The sequence below is a fragment of the Lepidochelys kempii genome, chromosome 2 (genome assembly GCF_965140285.1).
Source record: "Lepidochelys kempii isolate rLepKem1 chromosome 2, rLepKem1.hap1, whole genome shotgun sequence".
Lineage (NCBI taxonomy): Eukaryota > Metazoa > Chordata > Testudines > Cheloniidae > Lepidochelys > Lepidochelys kempii.
The window spans coordinates 202967208-202988949 of record NC_136381.1 but is presented as its reverse complement, the minus strand read 5'-3'; the positions used below and the strand labels follow the sequence as shown (position 1 = coordinate 202988949).

The 21742-nt window shown below is 42.3% G+C and overlaps 1 protein-coding gene across 1 annotated transcript in view; it reads left to right on the top strand.

The window, feature by feature from the left end:
- KCNH8 (potassium voltage-gated channel subfamily H member 8) overlaps positions 1 to 21742 on the top strand; it is a 394139-nt gene that overhangs the window by 319534 nt on the left and 52863 nt on the right. The window contains exons 9-11 of the mRNA XM_073333523.2: positions 7629 to 7828; positions 9946 to 10195; positions 13796 to 14010. Coding sequence (XP_073189624.1) covers positions 7629 to 7828; positions 9946 to 10195; positions 13796 to 14010 — 665 coding nt within the window. The remainder of the gene's footprint in view (positions 1 to 7628; positions 7829 to 9945; positions 10196 to 13795; positions 14011 to 21742) is intronic.

Here is a 21742-nt window from a genome sequence, read left to right as displayed (position 1 = left end):
ATATCCAAACTAAACCTCCCCCACTGCAACTTGAGACCATTACTCCTCGTTCTGTCATCTGCTACCATTGAGAACAGTCTAGAGCCATCCTCTTTGGAACCCCCTTTCAGGTAGTTGAAAGCAGCTATCAAATCCCCCCTCATTCTTCTCTTCTGCAGGCTAAACAATCCCAGCTCCCTCAGCCTCTCCTCATAACTCATGTGTTCCAGTCCCCTAATCATTTTTGTTGCCCTTCGCTGGACTCTCTCCAATTTATCCACATCCTTCTTGAAGTGTGGGGCCCAAAACTGGACACAGTACTCCAGATGAGGCCTCACCAATGTCGAATAGAGGGGAACGATCATGTCCCTCGATCTGCTCGCTATGCCCCTACTTATACATCCCAAAATGCCATTGGCCTTCTTGGCAACAAGGGCACACTGCTGACTCATATCCAGCTTCTTGTCCACTGTCACCCCTAGGTCCTTTTCTGCAGAACTGCTGCCTAGCCATTCGGTCCCTAGTCTGTAGCTGTGCATTGGGTTCTTCCGTCCTAAGTGCAGGACCCTGCACTTATCCTTATTGAACCTCATCAGATTTCTTTTGGCCCAATCTTCCAATTGGTCTAGGTCCTTCTGTATCCTATCCCTCCCCTCCAGCGTATCTACCACTCCTCCCAGTTTAGTATCATCCGCAAATTTGCTGAGAGTGCAATCCACACCATCCTCCAGATCATTTATGAAGATATTGAATAAAACCGGCCCCAGGACCGACCCTTGGGGCACTCCACTTGATACCGGCTGCCAACTAGACATGGAGCCATTGATCACTACCCGTTGAGCCCGACAATTTAGCCAGCTTTCTACCCACCTTATAGTGCATTCATCCAGCCCATACTTCCTTAACTTGCTGACAAGAATACTATGGGAGACCGTGTCAAAAGCTTTGCTAAAGTCAAGAAACAATACATCCACTGCTTTCCCTTCATCCACAGAACCAGTAATCTCATCATAAAAGGCGATTAGATTAGTCAGGCATGACCTTCCCTTGGTGAATCCATGCTGGCTGTTCCTGATCACTTTCCTCTCATGCAAGTGCTTCAGGATTGATTCTTTGAGGACCTGCTCCATGATTTTTCCAGGGACTGAGGTGAGGCTGACTGGCCTGTAGTTCCCAGGATCTTCCTTCTTCCCTTTTTTAAAGATTGGCACTACATTAGCCTTTTTCCAGTCATCCGGGACTTCCCTGGTTCGCCACGAGTTTTCAAAGATAATGGCCAGTGGCTCTGCAATCACAGCCGCCAATTCCTTCAGCACTCTCGGATGCAACTCGTCCAGCCCCATGGACTTGTGCACGTCCAGCTTTTCTAAATAGTCCCTAACCGCCTCTATCTCCACAGAGGGCTGGCCATCTCTTCCCCATTTTGTGATGCCCAGCGCAGCAGTCTGGGAGCTGACCTTGTTAGTGAAAACAGAGGCAAAAAAAGCATTGAGATGGAGTTAAGTCAGTGTAGTGTGCAAGTTACATTGACGGGAGAGACATTTTAGCATAGATGCTTGCAGAGTTAGGTCGATTTAAGCTGCCTTACCTCGACCTAACTCTGTACCATAGACCAGGCCTGAGCATTGGGTTTGTGCTGTAGAGGGTGGCTGCTGAGTTGTAATGCTTCTGAATTCACTATTCACACTTGTTTACAAACCTCTGTTTGGAGCCGTGAATCTCTCTTAATGACCTCATTAACATTTGCTTTGTGGGTGTGCAAGCATTCTTTTTTCCTTTAACCATTCTTTGTCAGCATTGCTACCTGCATATAGCAGTTGTTTATGGAGCTACTAAGGTTAAAAATGCTCAAGGCTGGGGGGAGGTGGTCAGAGAAGAGGTCATTTAAGCATTGGGTAATGGCAGATGCTTGAGTTGTGTTTTGATTTTCTGCATGTGAACCAAGCCCTAAAGACGTTTATCTATCCATTTTCTGTGTTGTGAGTTCTGTTGCGTTTAGAAGAAGTAGTGCTTTCTGTAAGCACATAACACTGACGGCACTTTCCCCATCCCTCGTGTGTATCCTCAGGATTTGGATTTTTCTGAACCTGGTGGGGGGAGTGGTTGTGGCTGATGGCTCTGCACAAGTCTCCTTGCCCTCCCTTTGAAAAGAGGTAACAACAGGGAAAAGCTGTTGGTGGGGCAATTGGTGGAATCCAGGGAGTCCTACAGATTCATCTTTCCCCTCCTGGATGCTCAGGGGACCCCCTGTGAGGGGTTTCAGGAGCCAGTGGGGAGGGTATGGTCCTAGGAGTTCTGCAGGCTCCTCCTGGTTACTCAGGGAATGGGGGAAAGGGTTGGGTCCTATGCCTCGGTAGCATCCGGAGTGGTAGTCAGAGGAAGCAATGATTCAAGGACAGATGCAGTGGCCATGGAGACAGGCAGACCACAAACTCATTTGGCCACCAGTTCTATGAACCTCACCATTAGGGAATGCTCCCATCCTCTAATGCAGAGGAAGCCAACTGTGAAATCTTTTTAGTTAGTTATTATTAACATTATTATTATTTTTGTATTTTCTTCTCTGAAGTCCAGACCTTGACTATACCTGGACCAAGAAATGTGGATCTTGACAAAAAAAAAATAATTGGTTACCCCTACCGTAATACATGCTTCCTGTTCCGTGACTCAGTTAATTAATGCAACTTCCTACAGAAGAGCCTGATCCTCCCCTGCCCTAAGGAACTCAATCTGCCCCTCGTTCCTCCCATCCAGGCTAATAAAGCAGTCCTCCAGCATCCTCCTCCATTTGCCTTTGATGTCTCTGGGGTGCTGCTCCTGCCTCCTAGTGCAATGGTTTTCCTCTCAGGAGTTGAAGGTCATGCCAGTTCAAAGACAAGGATAGCATTATATTTGTTTCCTTTGGAAGATGCCAAGAAATCTCCCCAGATAACATAACTTAGCTGTAGAAAGCCACAACTTTGATACTTTTCAGCATTCCAGTAATGTGACTGTTAGACTGTCCTTGGTTCTCAGACAACTTTTGCAGCCCATAAGAATATAGCAGAGGCTCCGAATGGTAAGATACATCTTCTAATGTTTTTTTTAAATGATAAAATTTTCATAGTATCTCAAGGAGAGGTGGATGGCAGTTCATTTTGAGGGCTATGTTACCAGTTTGAAATTTCTTCTTTAAAGGCTGGCCAACGTTTGGAGAACATAGCAGTTTTCAAGGTAACAGAATGGAAAAGAGAGGTGGCTTTCTAGTCCTGTGGAGGAAATCCAACAGTTTATGCAAGCGAGATGTTTCTGCTAATGGTCACTCCCTACATATTGCTGAATGGATGGGCTTGGTTAACTACAAAGGTTGACCAAGCAGATTTACACTGCCATTGAACCTCAAACTCCAGCTGGAGTTTCTGCTACACCAGAAATTTGCTGAAATGCGATTAAAAGACTCAGAGGCAGTTCAACTGGAAATTCATTATATATTCAGCTAACATACAGAGGTTCCATGCAAAAGGAGATGTGAACCACAAACACTGCCCCTCCCCTGCCAGCATCACCAGAAAATCCTGCCCCTGTGCCTGCCAAACAACAAAGACATGAACAGGGAAAGAGAGCGCACCTCAATCCCCTTGCTTCTCCACTGCGGAGGGACACCTCACTGCATTTATGCAAGCGTCAGACTAGATCTTTCAGCGGGGAAGGACAGCTCAGTGGTTTGAGCATTGGCCTGCTAAACCCAGGGTTATGAGTTCAATCCTTAAGGCATCCATTTAGGGATCTTGGGCAAAAATTGGGGATTGGTCCTGCTTTGAGCAGGGGGTTGGACTAGATGGCCTCCTGACATCTCTTCCAAGCTGTATATTCTATGATTCTCCCATTCCCATTTCCCTGGCTTGTGCAACATGACTCAGTGCGAGGAGAGGGCAGACGCCATAGACAGGGACGGTGAAAATTTTGTAATCTTCCAAATGTAAGGGGACTGTTGTCCTCTTACTAAAACTCAGTGGGGGTGTTTTGGTTAGCTAGCTCCCAGTACCAAAAGAAAGGGGAAGGGTTCGATGGGAAATCAGGACCCTGAGACTGAGAGTCCCCAGGAACAATGGGAAGAGGCCAATGCTCCTAGTCAGCCTGATTGACAGGGCAGGCAGGCTAATCAGGGAGTCAAGAGGCCAGGGGGGTCCCGTCCTCCATGTAACCTGGAATTGCCTGGGTCAGACAGAGTGGGGCTGACCTGAGGCGAAAGCAGGGGCTCACACTGAGCTGGGGAGCAGAGCCGTGCCAGTCAGAGGGGCCAGAAAAGCAGCTCGGGAAGCAGGTCAGTGCTGGGATTAGAGTCACAGACGCAGCTCACAAAGCAGACCTGTGCTAGGAGCAGAGCTGTAGCAACCAGAGCCAGAGGGGCCAGAGAGACAGCCCAGGGAGCTGGGGGCAGGGCAGCAGCAGCAGCCGTGCTGAGGCAGAGTGGTAGAGCCGGAGCTGAGGCTGAAGCAGTCCGGAGCCAAGTGCGGTGAGCAGCTGGGGAGAACGAGGGGGACCCTGGGCCACGGGCCCAGTGCAGTGAGATGCCTCCAGCCAAGAGGCCCTGCAGGCTATTACTTGGAGTGGGATTGTAACCCCGACGGGGCGGGGGCGACACTGGGGAAAAAGGGTCCTGCCACGTAGAGCCTGAGAGCGTGTGGCCCTGCCAGAGCAAGTGTCCGACCCGCAGCATTCCTGCAGCACACCCAGGGCCTGAGAAGGGGCCTGAAATTTGTGAGGAACAGACTGAACTTCCCTTACAGTCCAGAGACACTGGTTGTGATGTCCCCGTGCCACAGAGCAGGGTGACATGTTTCCCTTTAATCTTTCCCATTTTTTCCTTATTATTTTAAATCGATTGCTGTTTGAGAAATTGTATTTGCTTTGAACTCTATGTAATGATCAGTGGGTCAGGGAAGCATCCAGTGCAGAGAGAGTACCCCAGAGTGGGGACACCCTCGCCCCTGTCCGAAGTTACCACAACAAGGTTGGGGGTCAAGTCCCCTAGGAATCCTGGGCCCAGCCTTGCTGGGGTTACGAGGACTCTGCGACACAGGAGTGTGGAAGGGGAGTCCTTGAGGTCAGGCAGGCCTCCGGTTAAAGGAAGTGGGAGCGAGGCCTCAGATCCTTTCGCTAGCCCACTTCACCGGGGTAGTGTATAAGCCAGGAAAGTTCCCCATAATAGCGGGACCATTCCCCTGCTTACACAAAGAAGAAAGGGCTACTGTGATTACTTTTTCCACAGATAGCAAGAATGTTCCCTTCCTGGACCTAACACTTTCTCTACCACCAGTCCCCTGTCCTCTGTTCCACACAGCTCCTGTTTCTAAGGGAAAGATAAGATCAGGCGGAGAGAGGTGATAAAAACACTAAAACAGTTATCTTCCAAGGGATGAAAGACAGCTGTTACTAACTTCAGACAAACAACTATAGGTTTTCTATAGTTGTTGTCACATCCCCAACCAGGACCTTTATAAACTGCCCCCTCCCTTCTCCAGGTCTGCATCCTTAGGACCATCACTGCCTGTGTGCCGGCCAAGAAATGCACAGACAACGGGTACAATGATTTTTCTTTAATAATCTGTTTTTTTTTTCAGATATAGCTTCTGTCAAATGTACAATAGTGGTTTATCGGAAATCAATAAAACCAGTTATTTGTAGATTTTCCATGCTTGAGAACCATGTAAGTGTCAAAGCAGAGTGGGGGCCAGGCTTAAAATCAGGAATTTAGCACCAGAGCAAGAGGAGATATTGATGGGGAGGACTCGTTACTTGTCAGCCTCGGGTTCTGGTTCCTGCTGCAGCTCGAGGCCTTCCTCAGAATCATTGCCGGGGGGGACCTTCCTTAATTGGCTACTCCCGGTAGAGGTGCAAAACCACATGCACCTCATCCTCTGGTTCTTCCAGAGCATCCTCTGTGTTCCCTGCTGCCTCCTCACCCTGGCCTCCTGTTGAATGATAAGGCTGATGGAGTTGAGGAGGGGGTCTTGAGCCACTGAAGCTTTGTACTGGGAACCCTTGACAACGCCTGGGCCAGTTTGTCGTAGAAAGAGCATGTACAAGTCCATCTGGAGCAATTACTGGAGGAGTTTGCCTTCTTGTACAGGATCCTTAAGTGTTTGATGCATTCCCGTTACTAGGACAGAGCCCGCTCAATGCCCACCTGCTCCAGCCTCTTTGAAACTTAACCAATAAAGTTGTATGTTCCTACTGCTCCAGGAAGTCATGGAGGATGGTGTACTCTGACCACACATTGGTCAGCATGCAGGTGTGGTTGGCAGGGTAGGCAGCTGCTCTCAGAGCAGGATCCATATTCACTTATACTGGTCAAAACAGTGCAGCTGAAAGCTGTTCTGATGTGGTCAGTGCAGCTCACTATTACCCAAGAAAATGGGGGGACTGGGATCTTTGTAGTTTGGGTAAAGGTGAGGACTAAAAGAGTTCAGTGCATTGTGGGAATGGGGGTGGAGGATTACTGAAACTGGAGACCTAGTACATGCCCCTTACTCCTGACCACAGCGCAGACTGGCATGGATATGAGGCCATGTCACAGCCTGAAGTGTGTACTTTACCCACACCCCACAGGCATGGTAGCTTATTCATCCTCCACTTGCCTTCAGACATGTGGTTCTGAAGTTTAGATATGAACAATACAGAGGTTATTGCACAACCATGTGCATGGACATGTGCAGACATAGCTAGAATGGCCTACTGATAAAACTCAATGACTGTGTTGAGAGCATGCCTGGTAAAGAAGAGAAGTGTGGGACCAGAAATCAATGAGCCAAAAAGTGGTGTGTTGGAAATTAGACCTAACTGGTGGACAACATAATGAGGAGCTGGTCAGTCCACTTTGAGGTCCTTAAAGAATGAGAAAAATTGGCTACTGACATCAGCTTCACCATCATGTCTGCTACTTCCACCATCTCCTGGGACCCCAAACCTTCTTTGTCCTAGTCTTGCGAGATGTCCCAGCCAGAGAGGGACCCAGATGACATTGCCACCTCCACCAGCTCCAGTTGAATCACGAACACCACAGGCGTTCACACCAAAGATTTCACACCAAGTAGCTACACAAGGGAAGTGCCAAAAAGAGGATAGATACAAAGAAATTTGGTCACCCTTTTAAATCATACTCAGAGTAGAAGGGCTCCACACCCAACAAGCCAGAGTCTTTAGCCCACGTTCTTTTAATATTAATGTGATCCTGATTAAGTAATGTACAATGTAATATGGTAATATTTTATTGCAACTTTGCCTTAATAGAAATTTTCAAAATGGCTTTCAAAACAAATTTATTTCCTGAGTTTGGTTTTAATCTCTAGTCAGATAACAGCACATGTCAGCATTCATTCTGACATAATTTTATATTTTTTTTGTACAAAAGTTCTGATATGCCATGTCTATCTCCTCTCTGGTTTGGTTAACGTGCCATCAGAGTAGCCATATTTACTTAAGAGTTTTATTATTAAAGTGCTGCTCTATATTTCAGAAGGTGTTGCGTTCTCTAAAACTTCATTTTGCCTATTTATAAGTGAAAGTTTGGATTCTGGGGAAATTATCATAATATTTTCTATATTGTATTTTAACCATAATCTGCAAAGTCACTGCATCCCGTTGTACATAATTTCTGTTCTCCCCAGCTTTGATGCATGCCTTGGTGTTCGGAAATGTGACTGCTATAATTCAGAGGATGTACTCCAGATGGTCCCTTTATCACACAAGAACCAAGGATCTAAAGGACTTTATACGGGTCCATCACCTGCCCCAGCAGTTAAAGCAGAGGATGCTTGAATATTTCCAAACCACCTGGTCTGTCAATAATGGAATCGATTCCAATGAGGTAATAATCAAAGAGTGGCTTTCATTGGTTTCTTAGATTTGTTCTAATTGTGTTTTTTTTTTTTTGTGAAGATGGTTTTATTCTGAAATTTTATGTGAAGTCACACATCAGAAAGAATGTGCATAAGGAATAAAGTTGAGTTTGTTATCCCAGAGGGAATATGTAGGTTGTTTAACTATCTGTTTGGGAATATCAGACTCCCTGAAACTACAAATTCAAATTTCAGCAGGGCCACCTATGCCCACCATTATTTGGAAGCATTGAAGTACCATTCAGCAGGGGTCTTTTTGATGATGCCCTGAAACAGAGGTGTTTCTGTCCTGCACCAAATGTTAAAGTATCCATGGCACTTTTCCTAAGAGTAGGGATTTCTTCCCTGTTCTTGCCCAGAATTACTACTTCCTTCATCCTTACCCTCTCTTCACTGTTTGCAACCTTTTGTACATAGGTGCCTGCATTTCATGGATGTTGTCTGTACAGAGGTTATGAAACATGGTTGGATCCTTTAGGCTGAAAGGAACTATTTGAATCTAAAATATACTTACATATTTTTGAATGTTAACTAATTACTGAAGAAGAGTAATATGAGTGTGAAAGTTAGAGAGAGAATTCTGGTGGTTTCTTTAAATATGACTTAACTAAATTGTTTATTATTTTACTCCATAGGATATAATGACTTTCCTTGGCCTAATGCTTGTTTGAACAAACCATTCCTGTTGGACATTTCATTGTCATTAGAACATGTGTCCTTACAAAACTCAATAGCCTCCAAAAACAATATAGAAATAAATGTGAAGATTTTGGTTTCAGAACATTCCTTATGAAGTTTTCTTCAAAACACAAGGGGTGGGATTTTCACCAATGCTGAGTGACTTAGGTAAATACTGGGAGATTTTCAGAGGAACAAATGCTAGTTACTTCTTCCTGTTGACTTTCAAAAAGTTACTTAAGCACTTTTTCGAAGTCTCTTCATTCCCTCCCCTTCCCCCACCCACAAAAAAAATATCTTGTGGTACGTTGGTAGAAGAAAGGAGAACATTTCATCAATTTTTATGCCACCCCTATATGAAAAAAAACATCTGAGCAGAAACATGTACTAATTAATTTTCCTCTGCTACACTAGATCTGTTGAGAAACTGATGTAAGTGACGACAGAACCAGACTCAAAACTACAGTGGGAGCTTGCCTAAATTAGGACTGAGGAAAAACTAGGAAGAAGTATCCACCCTTTGTCTTCACCAGGGTTTTGCACCTCATTCCACCTCATCACTATCCCCCTTTCCACCTAACGCCCAATATAACATCATAGAGGGAACTCTGCAAGCGGGAACCTTATGGAAGTTTGATCCCTCATAACCACTGCCATGGGTTTTACCACAGAAGTGGGCAATATAGGCCTGAATAAGGGTTAATTAAGGATCTCAGGATCTGGACCACAGTAACACTTTTTGCAGTTAGGGTTCCTTGGGCGGGGTGGGTGTGATATTCAGGGTAAAACTCCATGATTAAAACAGCAAACACAGTTTAAATGGAAATACATTAATCGACCTTTCCCTTCCTTTGCAGCTATGATTTGCAGCTTCCTATTTAAAATGCCTATCTCCCATTCACACGATACATGATATGAACATTTTAAGAGGACTCCATTGCAGCTCAACAAAATTATCACTTTTTTCTGCTCATGCCATATAGGCCTGGCATGAATTATTTGTTTTATTTCTAGTTGGAGTCATTGTGCCTGGCATTGTTGCCACGAAGAACATACAAGCTCTACAAAATAGCCTATTTTCTTCTATCAAAAAGCTGCAAGAATTGTGTGTGGGTTTTGTGCACAAGATAAACTTGTAGTACAAATATATTTTTAATTACCAAAAAAGCCCTTGATATATTATAAATTATCCCTGAAATCAATGGGTGTAAAGACTCAGTGAGAGCTAACTAAGGACTGCAAGATTTGGCCCTCCATAATGTGTATTTTACTTTAAACATATATACATAAGAGAAAACCTAAGAATAAAGGCATTGTGTATATTGCCAGTAACTCAGATCATTTATGCAAAAAGGTAAAATAAATTATTTTACACTTAACATCAATCTCATTTTCCCTTTTTGGACAGCTTTTAAAAGACTTTCCAGATGAGCTGCGCTCAGACATCACCATGCACTTGAACAAGGAGATTCTGCAGCTGTCCCTTTTTGAGTGTGCCAGCCGTGGTTGCCTCAGGTCTCTGTCTCTGCATATCAAAACCTCCTTTTGTGCTCCTGGGGAGTACCTCCTCCGGCAGGGAGATGCCTTGCAGGCTATCTATTTTGTGTGCTCAGGTTCCATGGAAGTACTGAAAGATAGCATGGTGCTGGCAATTCTTGGTAGGTTGATGTTTAACATCTTCAAAGAAAATGAATGGTCCTCTAATGCAGACAATACTGTAAAGTTAAATGTTAACAAAGATAAACAAACATCTCCAGATAACACTTAGACCACTGCTAACTGATAAATGAGTGTGTCCTAGCAATATTGATGAGAGATGAGGCAAAACCAGGTCCCTAGATCTGCTGTACATGCAACACAAATATCCCTAAGGTTTTCATTCTGAGTTAGATTCAAGACTAGAAGGAACCTATTTTTGGTTCAGAAGAGGCCCAAGTCGCATGAGTGGTGATCTTACAATAATTCATTATTCGAGGCAAAAATCTCAAGAAAATAGCTCTCAAGATGTTGGCGCCATTAAATCTAATCCCAACCCACAGGCATAATTCAGCTTTAAACCCAAACCTAAAGTCATGGCCTAACCCTAACCCAAATCAATGTAGCACTATATACCCTGATCCATCTCTAGTAAGGCTATGGAGTTAAAAACAGTCTTATTTTTTAAGCTTATCTTTGCTATCAGCTTTCAAGGGAGCTAATAGCTAGAGCAGAGAGTGGAAATAGGTTCTATTATGGGATCAGCCACTGGTTTGCTGTATTTTCATGGACAAGTCACCTGTTAACTTCCCCATGTCTCAAGTAATTACAGTAATAGGGCCCAATCCAATACCCATTAAAGTCAATGAAAAGACTCCCATTGACTCGTGTGGATTTTGGATCAGACCCATCAGACTTATATAGTTCAGTGTTTGTAAAGCACTTTGATATCTCCAGATGAAAAGTGCTATAAGTGCAAAGTATTATTTAATGTGAGTTGTTAAACCCCTTTTGTAATTTTAGAATGTATTTAGAATGTAAGTGTCACAGCCTTGAATAGTCATACAATATAGAGACAAAACAAATATTTACTTTCTGCTTTACTTCCTATTTTTGTAGGCCTGTGTTAGACCCTTGACATTACTGATCTCTAGTCTTTATAATTGAATTTCCTTTATTTTTTTTATTATTGTATATTTAGGGGTTAGTTTTTTTTAAGAAAATAACTATAATACATCTTTTGTTTGTTTTATAACCCTTTAATTCCATTAAATTGACAATCCAAGCCACTCCAGACCATTACTCATTTGTAATTAGGAAGTTTAAAAATGGCTAGCATTTATTGGATCAGCTAAACCAATGCTATAAAATAGGGTGTAGAGAAATGATAAGGTTAAATATAACAAAAGGTCAGGAGTTGCCCAGAGTGGAATTAAGGTTTCATTAATGCTTCCATTCTTAGGAATTTCTGAAAACGTTAATCAAAACATTGCACAATAGAGACAACAACAAAGGATTAGAGGATTTCTGCATGAAATTAATGAAATCATAATTAGAAAACAGAGTTATAACAGTGCGGATGAAAGTTTTATCACAGTGAATGGGAACTTCCTCAATTAAGTCTGATTAACACTTATAGCAGATGTATATACATCAAACCTAGACTGCCCTCATGAGACTATACTGTCAATGTGAAGTAATCCAGGAGATAAATTCATCATTAAAACAGTGGATTATTGTCTGGTCTAATTTATAAATTATGGCCTATAATTTTATAATTTATATTCTACTTGTAATTCCAATAGAGTGGTCTTTGAGTTTGTTGATATGTTTTCATTAGCAATACAGTACAATACAGCTAATACAACATTAGATAATTTAATACAATATAGCTATTTATTTTGGTTCCGCTTGATATAATCAGTTTGATTTATAGTTTGAATATGGGGTCTTTAAGTAAAGAAATATATTTTAATGCTGAAAGGACATGCTATATAAATATACATATTCGATTTATGTTTTAAAAGGTTAGCCAGAAATGTTTGGGGAATCATTCCATCAACCAAATGAATTTGTGAATAAGGCTGCAATGACAGAGAGATACTATCAAACAGATGTCTCCACATAAATCCACACAAGCAATTCTGTTCTCCAATCAGAAAAGAGAAGAGCTGCTTAGAGTGACTTACATGATGACATCTGTTTAAATGGCAAATGTTGGTGTACCCTGCACTTGCTCATTTTATTTTTGTGATAGTTGTGTCTTCCGCATTCTATCTACAATGTTTACTCTTTAAGGTTTCACTTGAAAAGGAATATACGGTAATCTTGTAACATAAATTGTATTTTTTTCCCAGCTGGTATTATTGAATTTAAAAGTCCTAAACTTTGAGATCTAGTCCAGATGGTTTACAGATTCATCATAGTAAATGTTCACACACCTGAGGAATTTCTGATTAGTATATTTGAAAGCAGTTTTGGTAAATTCAGAATAGCTTTTTAACTAGCGTCCTTGTTTATATATACTGGGACAACTTTGCCTGCCCTCTCAGGAATATAATCAGGAAAATCTAGTCTAAAAAGCTGGTGATATCAGTCACAAAGTCAACATATCATTTTGCTTAGTTTTATATTGCTTTTGATTGAGTTGCCATTAGAACATAATGCAGTGAAATCATAGCAAAATATTTGTGTTGGTGTGGTGTTGTATCTTCTATTATGTTTACCATTCGGATCATAAACACAATTGGTCCTGATTACCATTTACACTAAGGGCACTTTACTCCATTCTTAAAATACATTTAGGGTCCTTTTATGCTGTCAGAGCAGTGTAATGTAATCTTATGTAAATGTGGATCAGTCCCTACTGGGTTTACTGTAGGAACTTGTGAAAACAGAATGTTGTAACATCTTGATCTTTATAGCAAATATGCAGGAGCAATAGAAAGCAAAACTGATCTGCTTTAAGCAACTTCTGGTTGGGGGTTGTTGTTTTTTTAAACTCTTTTAAGTTAAGTGTTCCAGTGCAATATCCATTTGGAATTACCAACTAAATGGAATTTCATATTTGAAATACTGTCTTTTACTTATATGTACAAATATTTCTGAACATTTCACCATAAAATTTCCATGCTCTCAGGATCAGTTGTGTCCTTTAATATGTGTGTGACTCAAAGGCAGTTGTGCCTATATCTGAAGGTATAATGGCTTGAGAATCAATTCGTTTTTTTTATTGACAGTCAGGAATTTTGTTCAACTAAATTCCTTGTTTTGCAACAGTACACTGGTAAGGTATACAATGACACATAGTACATTGCAAATCATTCACCAGGCAAATTCTCTAAGTAAAAAAAAATTACTTAAAAGAGCCCCTTCCTTTTTGATTATAAATACCTTTGTCAATTTTCCTCCTTTCTGACAGAGGGTCTATGAATGAGCCTCTGCTTTTGCAGACACAAAATTGCACCTGTCACTAATTGCTGCAAACACTTATATTTGTATAGCTAATTACTATATTGCTCCCTTCAAGAAGGTAGTTACACATCTGGAGATTAGCATTTGTACCTTCCACCAATTGTAGATGCAGATGTAATATTGCACCTGCAAAAATCGAGAAAGCTTTTAAATATCAGATCATGGATGTCTTTAAAATGTTAGGAATGAAATTGTGTAGTAGCAGCAGCAGGCTTTTAAGTTTTAGCAGTTAATGTTAAATGGCCCTCTGTTTCAACAGAAGAGTCAAGTATTTATTCTTTTGAAATAACTTGCATATTTTCCTTTAGGTAAAGGAGATTTAATTGGAGCAAACCTCTCAATTAAGGACCAAGTTATTAAAACAAACGCAGATGTTAAAGCTCTAACCTACTGTGACCTCCAATGCATTATCCTCAAAGGACTCTTTGAAGTGCTCGATCTTTACCCGGAGTATGCTCACAAATTTGTAGAAGACATTCAGCATGATCTCACATACAATCTGCGAGAAGGCCATGAAAGTGATGTAAGTATCGTTAAGCTATCTGCAGTGTTGGTTAGCTTTAAAGATGATTCTCGTACTTAGGTGGTTTAGATTATTACAGTAAAATAAGGGTTTATTGTTCATTTTAAAATGACTACTCGTTATGCTTGACGTGATAATTCAGTCATTAACCACATGAATTATTGATTGGGTAATCCCAACATGACCTCTTTTCCTCACTTGTCTTTGTGAAAACATTATTTATGAATGATTCCTTTTGAGTGGATTTTGTCCTCTTCTGCTTACATTTAACACTTATTTGCTATCGTATAAAATATGTATCCAAAGATGTACTCGAGTTACAGCTCCTATAGATCCTGAAATGCCAGGTTAATGAACATTAAATTCATAGCTCACTGAATTCTCCATTTCACATTTAAAAATTTTCAGTGCTACCCAGGCTTGAAATGAGCTCTTATGTGAACGACTATTTTTCAAAGCAGTGCAAATAAATATATTTTGCTGTTTAATCCAGGACTTCATAGGTATGTGACTATGCAGAAAATCAGTATGTTGTACAACCTGTGCTTGCAATGAAGAAGCTAAGGACATTGCTAAGGACCACAAAATGGATTGACCAAAACCCTTTATAGTTTGCTACACAATTTCAGTTATACTAACAGTTTAATAATTAAAACATTTGGAGACAACTCGCCTTTTGTGGTTCAACATATAAGTGTATAAAATCTCCTAGGTAAGAGGAAGTGTTTATCTGAGTCTAAATAACCACAAAACCAAGTACACTAGGTAGAAAATAGTGATGGACAAAGTTCAAGAGATTCAAAGGTTTTGTTCACTTAAGCGTTCATAAAGTTAGGTGTTTATCTGAATTTCTCTGATTTTGTGAGGCTTCACAGTGACTCCATAGAATGAAGCCTGAGGTAACCTAAAGCACGTGACTCGGGATCAGGAGATCTGGGTCTTAGTCCAAATATTTCCATAGATATCTGCATGAACTATACTATGTGGACAAACAGACTCATCCACCCAATCCCATAGCAGCTCTCAGGCATGTGGATTGTGGCAGCTATTGCACAGTACAGGGGAAGAAGGGGATGTGGCCTACTGCTCAACTATTTCATGGGGCCAGGGACCAATGGATGCACAGTGTATGGACCCAAACAGTATCATGTCCTCATCCTGCCCATATCCACTGCCTGCACAGAAAGTCCCTGTGGAGCTCAGTTCTGCAGCATGTTAGCCTGTGCATGGCATAGCCTGCGATAAGACAGCTTTATGCCCTAAAGCAAGGGAGAACTTTGGACCAGGGTTTCTCTCTAGCAGTGCTGATTGTCAATGTTGTATTTTGACAATATTTAAACTTCATATCTAGGCATGCCCAAGAACTTGTGCCCTAAAATGCATTGTGCTCTCTCATCCCTGCAGCTCCTGGGAAGCCCCAGAACTCATTGTGACTAAGACAGCAACTGAGCCAGCATATTATGGCCAAATGTTTGCTGCAAACGGTAGAAGAATGTTAGCAAAGTGAAGCCAACAGGCCTCTTGAGGGTTGGGGAGGAGTTTGAGATACCATCTCAATCTAGAAAAGGGAATTGGGTTCACTTCAAGATTGTGGCTGAAATTTGGGCTTTCCTCTTCTTTCGTGTACGGGTTCACACATCCCTATATAAAAATATTTCACACTTTTCAGTATACTGGCAAGTTTGTAAATTATTATACATATTGTATCCATATAACCCTATTAAAGCCCTATCAAATTAGGCACAATCCATTTCTCCTTTGAGGTGATGGGGTGGTAGACAGGTTCTTCTTCCCACCCCCGTCCTCACCTGGCCCCCACTGAAAGCCAGCACACCCTCTCACCCCCTTCTGGGTGATGTGTTTCCCTCAGTATTCTCAGAAGGAGCATCCAAAAGCAGTGCTTATAGGCATGATCTCACAGCCTCAACCAATTGGTGTTTTCTGTGCTACAATGTCATTGCAAGAGTAATGCTTATGATAATGGAATTCAACGCATTGTTGGATGTATCAAGATTTCTTTTCCGTCCTTCTAAATAAATACTGTTTTCCAAGCAGGTTTAAAATGTAATGATACCTCCAGAACTTTATGGGAAATTTTAGTTTTGTAGGATTTTCTCCTTCTTCGTTTAGAGGATCCTTAATTTATTTGAACCAGTCACTTCTTTTGTTACCTTATTATTTTCTCTTTCTCTCTCTTCCCCTATGTTTTACATGATGGAAAATTTGGTACTCATAAAAACTGAGTTTGATGCTCATGAAAGTGGATTAATAGCAGTACTCAGAGCCAGGCATACTGCTGGCAAGAGTAGCCTGACTTTTCCCATGATGACTTGCCAGTGTATCTCAATCCTGACTGACAACATATGCACCATCATGAAGCACACCTGAAGAAAAGTCCACCAATTCTCTCAGATGACTGAACTTACTTTTACTTATAACTAGAATTGGGTGAATTTTTTTTGAGCACTGTAAATTTGCCATAAATGTATTTTTTAGGAATTTGGGTTAAATTTGGCAAAGACTTTCAGCTGGGGGAAAAAAAGTCAGAAATGCCGGGATGGGTTTGGTTTTTTTCAACATTTTCAGGATAAACCGTTTCGACACATCCTTTCAAAATGACATTTTGCAAATGAAATGTCAATTTGAAACATTTGTTCAGAAAATGTCCATTTGAAACAACTTTTGAAATGTTTCGTTCACTCGAACAAATTTTTTTTTGTCATTTTGGCAGGAAAAAACAAAACAAATTCAGTTCCAGTTTGCAAGGAACCAGGTTTTTTTTTTTTTTTTCTGGTTTGGCCACTGAAAAATCTGTTAGTTTGATCCCTTAGGGAATTAGACCTGTGGGGAAATCTTTCAGTCTGTACCAGGAAGCCAGGTGGGATGGATCCCAAGAGGAGGAGATGGGTGGTGGTGGTCGGGGACTCCCTCCTAAGGGGGATGGAGTCATCCATCTGCCATCCAGACCAGGAAACTCGAGAAGTGTGCTGTTTGCCTGAAGCTACAATTCAGGATGTGACGGAGTTTCTGCTGAGACTCATCAAGCCCTTCCAAGAATGACCTGGAGCAGGTCACTGCAGACTACGTGGCTCTGGGAAGAAGGATAAAGAAGTTTGAGGCGCAAGTCGTGTTCTCATCCATCCTCCCCTTGAAGGAAAAGGTCCAGGTAGGGACCATCAAATTGTGGAGATAAATGCGTAGTTGCACAGGTAGTGTTGGAGACCGGGCTTTGGATTCTTCAATCAGGTGATGCTGTTCCAGGAAGGAGGATTGCTAGGAAGACATGGAATCCACCTAACAAAGAGCGGGAAGAGCATCTTCGCAGGCAGGCTTGCTAACCTAGTGAGGAGGGCTTTAAACTAGTTTCGCCGGGGGATGGAGACCTAAGCCCAGAGGTAAGTGGGGAAGTGGGATACTAGGAGGAAACAGAAGGAGGAGGGTGCAACTGGGAAGGCCTCCTGATTCATACTGAGAAATTAGGGCAATCGGCTAGTTATCTTAGGTGCCTGTACAGAAACACAGGAACAAGCAGGAAGAATTGGAGGTCCTGGCACAGTTGAGGAACTATGATGTGATTGAAATAACAGACTTGGTGGGGTAACTCACATGACTGGAGCACTGTCATGGATGGGTATAAACTGTTCAGGAAGGACAAGTGGGAGAGAAAAGGTGGAGGAGTTGCACTGTACGTAAGAGAGCAGTATGATTGCTCAGAGCTCCAGTATGAAACTGTTGAGTGTCTTCGGGTTAAGTTTAAAGGCGAAAGCAATGAGGGTGTTATTGTGGTGGGCGTCTGCTGTAGACCACCAGACCAGGAGGATGAGGTAGACTAGGCTTTCTTCAGACAGCTAACAGAAGTTTCCAGATTACAGGCCCTGGTTCTCATGGGGGACTTCAATCACCCTGACGTCTGCTGGGAGAGCAATACAGCAGACAATCCAGGAAGTTTTTGGAGAGTGTTGGGGACAAATTCCTGGTGCAAGTGCTGGAGGAACCAACTAAGGGCCATGCTTCTCTTGGCCACCTGCTCACAAACAGGGAATAATTGGTAGGGGACATAGAAGTGGGTGGCAACCTGGGCAGCAGTGACCATGAGATGGACGAGTTCAGGATTGTGACAAAAGGAAGAAAGGAGAGCAGCAGAATACAGACCCTGGACTTCAGAAAAGCAGACTTTGACTCCCTCAGGGAACTGATGGGCAGGATCCCCTGGGAGGCTAATATGAGGGGGAAAGGAGTCCAGGAGAGCTGGCTCTATTTTAAAGAAGCCTTATTGAGGGTGCAGGAACAAACTTTCCCGATGTGCAGAAAGAATAGCAAATATGGTAGGCAACTAGCTTAGCTTAACAGAGAAATCTTCGGTGAGCTTAAACACAAAAAGGAAACTTACAAGAAATGGAAACTTGGACAGATGACTAGGGAGGAGTATAAAAATATTGCTTGAGTATGCAGGGGTGTAATCAGGAAGGCCAAAGGACAATCGGAGTTGCAGCTAGCAAGAGATGTGAAGGGCAACAAGAAGGGTTTCTACAGGTATGTTAGCAACCAGAAGGAGGTCAGAGAAAGTGTGGGACCCTTAGTGAATGGGGGAGGCAACCTAGTGACAAATGATGTGGAAAAAGCTGAAGTACTCAATGCTCTTTTTTGCCTCGGTCTTCACAGACAAGGTCAGTTCCCAGACTGCTGCACTGGGCAGCACAGTATGGGGAGGAGGTGAGAAGCCCTCAGTGGTGAAAGAACAGGTTAATGACTATTTAGAAAAGCTGGACATACACAAGTCTATGGGGCCGGATGCAATGCATCCGAGGGTCCTGAGGGAGTTAGCTGATGTGATTGCAGAGCCATTAGCCATTATCTTTGTAAACCCATGGCGATCAGGGAAGGTCCTGGATGATTGGAAAAGGGCAAATCTAGTGCCCATCTTTAAAAAAGAGAAGAAGGAGAATCTCAGCTTCACCTCAGTCCCTGGAAAAATCATGGAGCAGGTATTCAAGAAAGCATTTGGAGGAGAGGAAGGTGATCGAGAACAGGCAACGTGGATTCACCAAGGGAAAGTCATGCCTGACCAACCTGATCGCCTTCTATGATGAGATAACTGGCTCTGTGGATATGGGAAAAGCGGTGAACGTGATATACCTTGACTTTAGTAAAGCTTTTGATATGGTCTCCCACAGTATTCTTGCAGCAAGTTAAATTAGTATGGGTTGGATGAATGGAGTGTAAGGTGGATAGAAAGCTGGCTAGGTTGTCAGGCTCAACAGGTAATGATTAATGGCTTGATGTCTAGTTGGCAGCTAGTATCAAGCGGAGTGCCCCAGGAGTTGGTTCTGGGGCCGGTTTTGTTCAACATCTTCATTAATGGATGATGGAATGGATTGCACCCTCAGCAAGATCATGGATGACACTAAGCTGGAGGAGAGGTAGCTTTGCTGCAGGGTAAGGATAGGGTCCAGACTTACCTAGACAAATTGGAGGATTGGGCCAAAAGAAATCTGATGAGGTTCAACAAGGATAAGTGCAGAGTCCTGCACTTACGACGGAAGAATCCCATGCACTGCTACAGGCTCGGGACTGACTGGCTAAATGCCCGTTCTTCAGAAAAGAACCTGGGGATTACAGTGGACGAGAAGCTGGATATGAGTCAACAGTGTGCCCCTGTTGCCAAGAAGGCTAATGGCATATTGGGCTGCATTAGTAGGAGTGTTGCCAGTAGATAGAGGGAAGTGATTATTCCAATTTTATTTGGCACTGGTGAGGCCACATCTGGAGTACTGCGTCCAGTTTTGGGCCCCCCACTAGAGAAAGTATGTGGACAAATTGGAGAGAGTCCAGTGGAGGGCAACAAAAATTATTAGGGGGCTGGGGCACATGACTTACGAGGAGAGGCTGAGGGAAATGGGCTTATGTAGTCTACAGAAAAGAAGGGTGAGGAGGGATTTGATAGCAGTCTTCAACTACCTGAAGGGGGGTTACAAAGAGAATGGAGCTAGGCTGTTCTCAGTGGTGGCACATGACAGAACAAGGAGCAATGGTCTCAAGTTGTAGTGGGGGAGGTCTAGGTTGGATATTGGGAAAAATTATTTCACTAGGAGGGTGGTGAAGCACTGGAATGGATTACCTAGGGAGGTGGTGGAATCTCCATCCTTAGAGGTTTTTAAGGCCCAGCTTGACAAAGCCCTGGGTGGAATGATTTAGTTAGGGTTAGTCCTGCTTTGAGCAGGGGGTTGGACTAGATGATCTCCTGAGGTCTCTTCCAACCCTAATCTTCTATGATTCTGTGGGTCTACAGAAAGTCCTAGCCAGATGCTCTTCAGTGAGGCAGAGAGAAAGTAGCATTAGGGGTAATTCTGCTTATTTAGAATTAGAAGAAAGTGACTCTCCTTGTCATGTAACAGTGATTAAAAAAAATTTTGAGACAAAGCAGCACCAGTATGACCCTCTAAATGATTCGTACTGCATGGAGATATTTTAATTATGCTTAAGTTTTGTGTAGTGCAATAGGTACCATGGAAAACTTCTTACCCTCTGACTGTGCACAATATGTTTGTTTAAAGGGGATCATCTAAATTTGGATCCACATCTCCTGAGATAGAAAGCTAGTGCATTAAACGAGTACCTTGAAGATTAACAGGTTGTAGATATTTTTTGGATGTAACTATGAGCTGTGATAATCAATAAGGAGTGCTGCCAGGAAACCTTTAAAATTAGCCAGGAGTAATAATTCCCAAGAAATGTTAATTTATCAGAAACTAATTTGCTTTTTAAAAAAAGGCTTGATATACTGTAAATATTTAGATAAGCAGAGTCAAACCAGTTGCAGTCTTGAATCTCATGTGGAAATTGATAAGAATGGGCAAAATATTTTTGCAACTCTGAAGATAAATCAGTCATCACTCTGACTCTGTAATAATTCTGCGCTTTCAGCAAATTATCACATTTAATAACACTTTATGCTTGCTTAGTGCTCCTGGGTGGCCCTACTAAGAAAATGATTACGCTCTACCCATTTAGGCTACTTGAAATCAAAGTGTTGTTTCACTGTGTACCTAAGTAAATAAGCTTTCCAGGGTTACTTTTACTCATCCAATGTTGGTCTTGCTGTCCATCTGTTTTTCTTGCACCCGATATCAGATGTAGCAAGAGAGAGCAGATGAGAACTCCGGAGCAATCTCAGTGCATATAGAAGAGAATTTGGTTTCAAAGACTGCCTTTAATACTCAAGGCTGAATGATGTTCTCACAGAAAATCTGAGGCTAGGGAGTACCAGTGGATTGTCGAAATGACCAGTCAGGCTTTTAACTGGCTCAATTTAGGTACCATACATCCCATCTCACTAGTGGGATACATAAGGGCAAACCATTGCCCTTGTACACAGCCCCATTGACTTTGGTGGGATTCCACAAAGGTATAAGCAGTTGCAGGGTTGTGGTCCAAGCGAGGCGTTTACCTGAGCATACCTCTATGGTGGAATGGACCAGACTACCAAGTAGTGAATATCTCTATTAGAGAAGACCAGTAAACAGGAAAGATAAATTTGTCCTGTTCATGGTATTCTGTAGACTGAGTGTTCCATGTTAGGTTTGTTTGGCCATTCTCATCTTAATGGTGTATTTTTATCCTGTGTAAATCTCCTATATAATTTTAACTGTATTCTTTATCATTCCAAATTTCCCAAGCACTGCTTTTGATCCTGGCAAAGAGGAGTGTATGTGCTTCTGTTCATAAGTTTTTA